Source organism: Pistacia vera, unplaced genomic scaffold (assembly GCF_008641045.1).
Source record: "Pistacia vera cultivar Batoury unplaced genomic scaffold, PisVer_v2 Contig1115, whole genome shotgun sequence".
In the NCBI taxonomy this organism is placed as follows: domain Eukaryota; kingdom Viridiplantae; phylum Streptophyta; class Magnoliopsida; order Sapindales; family Anacardiaceae; genus Pistacia; species Pistacia vera.
The window spans coordinates 84191-94090 of record NW_022195155.1 but is presented as its reverse complement, the minus strand read 5'-3'; the positions used below and the strand labels follow the sequence as shown (position 1 = coordinate 94090).

General features: G+C 34.9%; 1 protein-coding gene across 1 annotated transcript; it reads right to left on the bottom strand.

Annotated features, from left to right (window-relative positions):
• Window positions 1-249: 249 nt before the first annotated feature.
• On the bottom strand, window positions 250-2000 carry LOC116141612 (UPF0481 protein At3g47200-like). The gene is made up of 2 exons (XM_031427091.1): window positions 1800-2000; window positions 250-1674 (listed from the first exon to the last, which is right to left on the bottom strand). The coding sequence occupies exon 2, from the start codon at window positions 1657-1659 to the stop codon at window positions 394-396; it is 1266 nt and encodes a 421-aa protein (XP_031282951.1). The 5' UTR covers window positions 1660-1674; window positions 1800-2000; the 3' UTR covers window positions 250-393.
• Window positions 2001-9900: the final 7900 nt, after the last annotated feature.

The following is a 9900-nucleotide window of genomic DNA, read 5'->3' as shown; positions in this document are numbered from 1 at the left end:
CTTTCACATACCTCGAACAATTTGGTGCAGAGCTCTTGAAATGAGGTACATAACTGAGTGATTGAACTAATTTGTTGGTCTTGCAGTGTAATTGCTCGAAAACCAGGAAATTCATTAATTAAACTTTAAACAGAACTTCTGTTCCAATAACTATTTTCAGCTACCCATTTTTTATTCTAATATCAAATAAATGAAGGCGTATGTATAACATTCTTAACCAAGCTTCACCTCTCCCACAAAAGCGTAAAGCAATTCATCACTCAGAACATTTGTAAAATCATACACAGTGGTAAAAATAAACAAGCAGCCATTTTACACAATCATCCTCTCTTAATTAATTCTCATATTAAACTGGCATATAAATGAAATCCTTGCAAAGGTATCTCGAAATAGCTACAACGCAATGACAGAACAAACTGCTTGTATGAAGGTGAGAACGAGAAGAATTACAGCTGCAATGACAGAGATAGAAGCCCATGGAGTGTTGAAATAATTTTGTTTCAAGGCCGCCCTCCACTTGTTCCACGGGGTTCTACAGTAGGCGTTTAGTTGATCAACAAGATCTGTATAGTAAAACGACGCAGTCTTTGTAAAACTCTCTTGGCCAAGCTTCTGAAAAACAGCTGTCCCTCCTTCTTTACCCCAGATATAATCTTCAATAACTCCATTTTGAATGAGTATTTCCTCATCTTTTCGAGTGCGAACAAGGTGATTCATAAGTACAATGTAGTCATTCGAATATCTGGTACTGCAATTTAATTGCTCATAAGCTAGGAGATTCATGAACAAGATTTCCGTATCAGCAGCTATTAACAATTTTGGAATTTCCAGAATCCCATTTTTGAATGTGATATCAGAAAAATATTTGCTTGAACCAACCTTAAACTTGACTCCAGCTTGCTCAAGTTCTGTTATAGTAGGTGTGGTTGCAGTTTTGAATTCATTTTGTGAGTGCAACTCTGGTGGTTGAAGACAAACTCTTAACCAATCGAGTAAGTGCTTCGCTTCAGAAAAACGGATTTCGACCAAATCTTCTTCTATCTTCTTTAGATAATAACCAATTGAATTGATCAACAAATTATGGATTAGTTTGCACAGGGAAAGGTTATTAGACATTCCGTTCGTGGCTAGCTCAAACAAGCCCTTAAGCATGAACATTGGAAGTTGATTTTCTAGCTTCCATATGTCAGGCCATATGTCAAAAGCGGTGGAATAAGATGTCTCTGCAAAATGCCCTCCACCGGAGATACTGAGCTTTAGTAAAAATTCAATGATAAAGGCTGCATCAAGTAACATCATTTCTACAAACTCATTACTTCCTATATTAATGGTTTCTGCATAATATTCACGCAGTTCTACTTCTTTATCCTTTATATATAATAGAAAATCCATAATACTTATCTCTGTTCGTTCAAGGAAATCTCGTAAGAATGCCAGTTTTTGTTCTTCCATGGCTTTTAGTTCCTCTTTGCCATGGTGAAATGGACCGATGGAAACTGTCCGAGGAGTGCATGCGCTTTCGTTTAACTGTCGGATTCGTTGAGAAATTCTATAAATGCAACTGTTCCCGGACAAAGGATGCAAGGTGCTAAGCTTCCCATTCAATGTATCCGCCAGCTCCTTGATACCAATTGATGCATGCTCCCTTTTCTGCATCATTGCTTTCTCTATCCACTATCAATAATCAATGAAAAAAGAAATTAAAAATTTATGATTTTCAAACTGTCATACACACAAAATTGATGAAATTAACATTCCTTTCAATATGATAAAAGCTCATGACAACAAGCAGAACTTACCTGCGGATGACCAACTTACGGAAACAGATTCAAGAAACCTAAAACCGAGAGGCAAAGACCTTAAGATTTGAGCTCTGCAATTGGCTAAATCAAACTGAATTATATGACCAGAAACTTGCGAATTTATTCTTAAATGGAATTCTTCTCATCATGGCGTAAACCATGATTAAAATAAAGTTGTGGGTGACTTTTAATCTAAGGCCTTACTATTACCGGTCAAAAGAAATATCCATCTTTCTTTCTTTTAACACAAAAGCATAAACAATCTTGACCAATCAATGACAAAGTTGATTGCACAGGATAAATAATAATGCCACGGATACCGACGTTTTGTACCGAAATGTTAAACCGAATGACATATTACCTGAGTCAGATGAGTCATATAGCACGTTAAAAAATATTGTATGAATGAATGGACGGCCGTTCATTTGAAATAGACGGGCGTCCTTACTTATTGGACGAGAGTCCACCTATAAGAATGCCCGTTCATAGTTTAAATTAAAAAAATTTGATAACAAAAATTATAGACGCCCGTCCATATATTATAGACGAGACTCCCTATTTAATGGACGAGCGTTCCTATTAGATGGATGCTCGTTTATTGTTTAAATTAATAAAAAAAAAAAAAAAAAACAAACAAAAGTAATGGACGAGCATCCCTCTTAGATGGATGGCCGTACATTTCTATCCATTAAATAGGGACTCTGCTCTACAACAAAATCTCCTCTTTCCCTCAATGTTCCTTCTATTTTCTTCTTCTAAACTCCTATTTCTATTCACTTTCAAACACAAACACTAAGTAAATAGAAGTTCATCACTTGAACTGCATACATCAATACAGTCAAAGGGTCTACCATCTGCAATAAAAAATAAAGTAAAGAAACAGGTGCCATGCATACATCAATTAAGTCAAGGGGTCTACCATCTGAAATAAAAAATAAAGTAAAGAAACAGGTGTCATGAATATTCACAGACTTTGGCTAAAAGAATGAGATTACTTTTGTTTTCAATTTTTCTTTTTAATTGAAACAATGGACTTATCCATTAAGTAGGGACGCCCGTCCATAATATATGGATATGCGTCCATGATTTTTTTATTAAATTTTTTTAATTTAAACTATGAATGGGCGTCCTTATAGGTAGACTCCCGTTTATAGTAAATGGACTCTCATCCATATAATATAGACGGGAATCTATTTCAAATGAACGATCATCCAATAAAAATGGATGGCCGTCCATATTTGATGGACGGCTGTTCATTCACAAAATATTACTTAACGCGTTACGTGACTTGTCTGACTCAGGTGACACGTCGTTCAGTTTAACATTTTGATGCAAAACGTCGGTGTCCGTAGCATTATTCTAGAATAAAAGGCTATGAATAAATAGTAATAACACTACACAAAAATAATAATATGGTTAATCAACATGATAAATAGACAATATTCCGAATCATAATCTATTTAAGATAATCGACATATAGCATTGCAGTATGCATATGCAAACAAGTGTAAATTAAAGCTGACTCCTCTGCTCTTTCCTCGGTGGCTCAATTTCGTTAGTCCTGAGGTACTAAACTCTAATCTTTAATAATACTATCTTCCTCTAGAATATGTATTCGACTTCTCTTTGCAATCCAAGACCTGGGTTCAAATTTTTTTATTAGATTGTGAAACACGTTTTAATCTTATTACTTATGGATGTAGTTGTGATAAGGCTAAATAGGTATAGCTTGATTTGTGCTTTCTTTCGGAATGCTGAGAATAAGCTTCTAGTATGAAATCCAAGTTGTATATACAAAAACTAAAACCAATGGTTGCTAGTCCTATCATACCCCACTAAATGTAGTCAATAACATATACTTGTTGAAATTTTGTGCAAATTCATTCCTACATAAATCATTAGATGCTAAGTTTTTGATTAAAAAAGAAAAAAAAAATCTCCATTTCAATTTAAATCACCCTTACCTATGAGATCTTACTCGAATGGTCAAGTCTATGTTTTACTCTCACAAGGTTTGGGGTTTGAGCCCTTTCATGAGCACCTATATGGCCTTTGGCCACATTTAACTGCATCCCAGTGATGACGAAAAAAAAAAAAAAATTACATCACCCTTACCAAGTTGGTCTATGGTTCTATTAATGGCTCTTCTTTGTTGAGGGAAATGATGTTTTAGTTGATCAAATTATTTCTATATGCATTTGTGATTTTTCTAGATTCTTCTTGTTGACCTCTCATATGTTTTTATGCGCCAAAACTATTTAAAAAGTTGATTGAACACTAACCATAACATGTTAAGATATGACTCAAGTCATAACCAAACCAAAATAGGTCTAACAGGTGGTTCAATAGTGCATAAGCAAATTGCTGCTTAGGTACGACCGTGTGTGATCAAGGCATGACCGTTCTTTAAGAGAAAGTGGTCGTGCAACATTGCACGACATCGTTCCTCTTGGTCGTTAGACACGTTGCCAATTTCAAGTGGCACTTGCAATACCATGCGCCTAAGTTCAAAAGTCAAGATAATTCAAATTCAAAACACTTCGCGCTCGTGAATTAATCCAAAGGTCAAGGTCAAAACTCAAAGATCAAAATTGCAATGATTGTTCCTTGTGGTGGAATGAACGTTCATATCTAAAGAAGTCTGCACGACATCGTTTCAAAGGTAGTTCACTCTTCTAGAAATTTAAGAAGATTTAGAAGAACATCTGGATGTGATTGTTCCGCATGGTGGAATGACGGTACAGTGGTCTTACACGATCATATGGCACGGTGGAATGACGTTCTAGTTACACTAGATCTAAAATATGAAGTTATGGCACTATCGGCATCACGACAGACCTGTGGATTGCTGGCGACTGCCCACAGTGGTGGCTGGTTGTCAGTAGGTTGGGGTGGGTAGGGCTATTTTTGTTAAGTTTAACATTTTTGGTTGCTAGGGTATTTTGCACATCTAGCAATTCTTCTGAAGTGCGATATCATGAACCTGAAGAGCAAACTATGACCTTTATTGGGAGGTTTTAACACTGGAGATTGCGGATGTCATATGAGTACAACATAGGAGTCTGATTGATATTATCAACTAATGATAAGGTTGAGAAGCAGCGTGCATGAAAGAACATATAAATTCCACTAGACAGAGGGAGACTATAACAAGCCATGGGAAACAAAGCTCAGTACCCCTTTCAAATCCTAAAGTAAACTCTTTCAAGTCTCCTTATAGAAATGATAAAGAGGGTGATTCTAGGCGTACTCTTAAGTCACTTCAAGAAAATTTTCAAGTGTCAAAGTTTTGAAGATGTCACTTCTGATTATCCAAATCAAAGAATTGTTTCACTTGTGGAGGAAGAAGTTATTGAAGTCATCATAGGAGGATACGATAGGTGAAGTAGAAGTTCTTGATGAAGATAGAAGGCTTAATTACATTAGAAGGTACCCTATATACTTTTTTCCTATTGAAGGGAACCAACTATTTTTTTTCTGTTAAGTACCAAACTATCAATTCTTTCTATTGAAGGTACCGGACTTTAAGTTTCTTATTAAAGGTATCAAACTTTTATATTTTTTTTTTACGGCGTTAAATATTGATGACATGTCATTTTTTCTGGAAATAATCGCTGACATGACAATTTTGTGTACTAACGGACATTTTGACGAGCAATTAAGGCTAACTTAGACATTCGTAATTAAAAAATCTGAAATTACCCCACTTTTTATATCCTCATCTGAATCGCAACACATAAATTTGTCAGCATTTGTTAATTACTGGTGAAATTTCCCCACCTTGGACTAGAATGAGAGTTGCTTGATTTGGGGCTACGAGATACAGATTGCCACTTTTGGAGGATTTTCTTCAGCTTAACCATCTGTCGTATTCCTGTCAACTTGGCGCCACCATTGTCATTCATTGCTAAATGTTTAACCACAACACTGAAAGAAACTTGGATTCAATTTCAGTGTTTGATTGAGACAAAAGTCTCATCAGACTTCCACTGCAACACAATAAAAACACAGCTTTAGTTTAAACTAACGAATCCTAAAATCTCAAAAATTACCCAGTCAAACCTTTATTAAGACACAGGCCTGAATCCAAGATAGTTTCACAGTAAAAGAATTCCATATCTATACTTTTCTCACTGAATAGTGACCAATTTAATCCGATAAATCATTTTCCTGAAATTATATTTAAGGGTTAATTTTTGTTTATCCCAAAACTCTGTGCTAATTTCAAAGAAATCATATTTCTATCTTATCAATGATCAATAATTCTTTTCAAGTAATTCCAATTCATTTATCTGCACTAATGAAATTAAAAGAATTTTCAAAATTTCCTGCACCAATGATTTTCTTTCGTTTAGTTAACTTCATTTTGATTCTTTCCTTTCACATACCTCGAACCATTTGGTGCAGAGCTCTTGAAATGAGGTACATAACTGAGTGATTGAACTAATTTGTTGTTGCAGTGTAATGCTCGAAAACCAGGAAATTCATTAATTAAACTTTAAACAGAACTTCTGTTCCAATAACTATTTTCAGCTACCCATTTTTATTCTAATATCAAATAAATGAAGGCGTATGTATACATTCTTAACCAAGCTTCACCTCTCCCACAAAAGCGTAAAGCAATTCATCACTCAGAAATTTGTAAAATCATACACAGTGGTAAAAATAAACAAGCAGCCATTTTACACAATCATCCTCTCTAATTAATTCTCATATTAAACTGGCATATAAATGAAATCCTTGCAAGGTATCTCGAAATAGCTACAACGCAATGACAGAACAAAACTGCTGTATGAAGGTGGAACGAGAAGAATTACAGCTGCAATGACAGAGTAGAAGCCATGGAGTGTTGAAATAATTTTGTTTCAAGGCCGCCTCCACTTGTTCCACGGGGTTCTACAGTAGGCGTTTAGTTGATCAACAAGATCTGTATAGTAAAACGACGCAGTCTTTGTAAAAATCTCTTGGCCAAGCTTCTGAAAAACAGCTGTCCTCCTTCTTTACCCCAGATATAATCTCAATAACTCCATTTTGAATGAGTATTCCTCATCTTTCGAGTGCGAACAAGGTGATTCATAAGTACAATGTAGTCATTCGAATATCTGGTACTGCAATTAATGCTCATAAGCTAGGAGATTCTAGAACAAGATTTCGTATCAGCAGCTATAACAATTTTGGAATTTCCAGAATCCCATTTTTGAATGTGATATCAGAAAAAATTTGCTTGAACCAACTTAAACTTGACTCCAGCTTGCTCAAGTTTGTTATAGTAGGTGTGGTTGCAGTTTTGAATTCATTTGTGAGTGCAACTCTGGTGGTTGAAGACAAACTCTTAAAAATCGAGTAAGTGCTTCGCTTCAGAAAAACGGATTTCGACCAAAACTCTTTCTATCTCTTTAGTAATAACCAATTGAATTGATCAACAAATTATGGATTAGTTTGCACAGGGAAAGGTTATTAGACATTCCGTTCGTGGTAGCTCAAACAAGCCCTTAAGCATGAACATGGAAGTTGATTTTCTAGCTTCATATGTCAGGCCATAGTCAAAAGCGGTGGAATAAGATGTCTTTGCAAAATGCCCTCCACCGGAGATATGAGCTTTAGTAAAAATTCAATGATAAAGGCTGCATCAAGTAACATCATTTCTACAAACTCATTATTCCTATATTAATGGTTTCTGCATAATATTCACGCAGTTCTATTCTTTATCCTTATATATAATAGAAAATCCATAATACTTATCTCTGTTCGTTCAAGGAAATCTCGTAAGAATGCAGTTTTTGTTCTTCCATGGCTTTTAGTTCCTCTTTGCCATGGTGAAATGGACCGATGGAAACTGTCCGAGGAGTGCATGCGCTTTCGTTTAACTGTCGGATTGTTGAGAATTCTATAAAGCAACTGTTCCGGAAAAGGATGCAAGGTGCTAAGCTTCCCATCAATGTATCCGCCAGCTCCTTGATACCAATGATGCATGTCCCTTTTCTGCATCATGCTTTTCTATCCACTATCAATAATCAATGAAAAAGAAATTAAAAATTTATGATTTTCAAACTGTCATACACACAAATGATGAAATTAACATTCCTTCAATATGATAAAAGCTCATGACAACAAGCAGAACTTACCTGCGGATGACCAACTTACGGAAACAGATTCAAGAAACCAAAACCGAGAGGCAAAGACCTTAAGATTTGAGCTCTGCAATTGGCTAAATCAAACTGAATTTATGACCAGAAACTTGCGAATTTATTCTTAAATGGATCTTTCCTACATGGCGTAAACCATGATTATAAAGTGTGGGTGACTTTTAATTAAGGCCTTACTATTACCGGTCAAAAGAAATATCCATCTTTCTTTCTTTAACACAAAAGCATAAACAATCTTGACCAATCAATGACAAAGTTGATTGCACAGGATAAATAATAATGCCACGGATACCGACGTTTTGTACCGAAATGTTAAACCGAATGACATATACTGAGTCAGATGAGATATAGACGTTAAAAAATATTGTATGATGATGGACGGCCGTTCATTTGAAATAGAGGGGTCCTTACTTATTGGACGAGAGTCCACCTATAAGAATGCCCGTTCATAGTTTAAATTAAAAAAATTGATAACAAAAATTATAGACGCCCGTCATATATTATAGACGAGAATCCCTATTAATGGACGAGCGTTTATTAGATGGATGCTCGTTTATTTTTTAAATTAATAAAAAAAAAAAAAAAAAACAAACAAAAGTAATGGACGAGCATCCCTTTAGATGGATGGCCGTACATTATCATATAAATAGGGACTGCTCTACAACAAATCTCTTTCCCTAATGTTTCTCTATTTTTCTTCTAAACTCCTATTTCTATTCACTTTCAAAAACAAAACACTAAGTAAATAGAAGTTCACTTGAACGCAAACATCAATACAATAAGGGTCTACCATCTGCAATAAAAAATAAAGTAAAGAAAAAGGTGCCATGCATACATCATTAAGTCAAGGGGTCTACCATCTGAAATAAAAAATAAAGTAAAGAAACAGGTGTCATGATTCAGTTTGGCTAAAGAATGAGTATTTTGTTTACTTTTTCTTTTTATTGAAACAATGGAATTATCCATTGTATGGGACGCGTCCATAATATGGTATGGTCCATGATTTTTTTATTAAATTTTTTTTATTTAAATATGGGGGTCTGGTAGACTCGTTATAGTAAATGGCTCTCTCCATAGTGTGCGCTTTTCTTTCATCATCCTTTAACTATATATGGTCACCGGCGCTGTTCTTCACAAATATTACAAAGCGTTCAGTGACTGTCGACTCAGGTGACACGTCGTTCGTTTAACATTTGATGCAAAACGTCGGTGTCCGTAGCATTATTCTAGAATAAAAGGCTATGAATAAATAGTAATAACACTACACAAAAATAATAATATGGTTAATCAACATGATAATAGACAATATTCCGAATCAATCTATTTAAGATAATCGACATAAGCATTGCAGTAGCATATGCAACAAGTGTAAATTAAAGCTGACTCCTTGCTCTTTCCTCGGTGGCTCAATTCGTTAGCCGAGGTACTAAACTCTAATCTTTATAATACTATCTTCCTCTAGAATATGTATTCGACTTCTCTTTGCAATCCAAGATCTGGGTTCAAATTTTTTATTAGATTGTGAAACACATTTTATTTCCTTATGGTTGTATTATATATATGGAAAGATTTGGTGGAACATAAATCATCAAGCTTTGAATTAAAAAAAAACAAAAAAAAAAAAAAAATCACTACCCCTTTCAGTGGGTTTGAGCACTCTGGCACCTAATAAAAGCATATTTAACCACATCCCGATGATGAAAACACAAAAAAAAAAAAAAAAAAACAAAAATGTCATCACCTTACCCATTTGGTCTGTGGTTCCATTGATGCCTTCTTGTTAAGGGAAATGATGTTTTAGTTATCAAATATTTTTATTATATAGTGGTTTTGCTAGATTGTTCGCTGTTTTACCAATTTTATGCCTTGTAATTTGAAAATGTTAAGGGGAATCTCAGTTATCATAATCCGATTAAGTATGTTCTTCTATTTGTCAAAAAAGGAAGTTGATG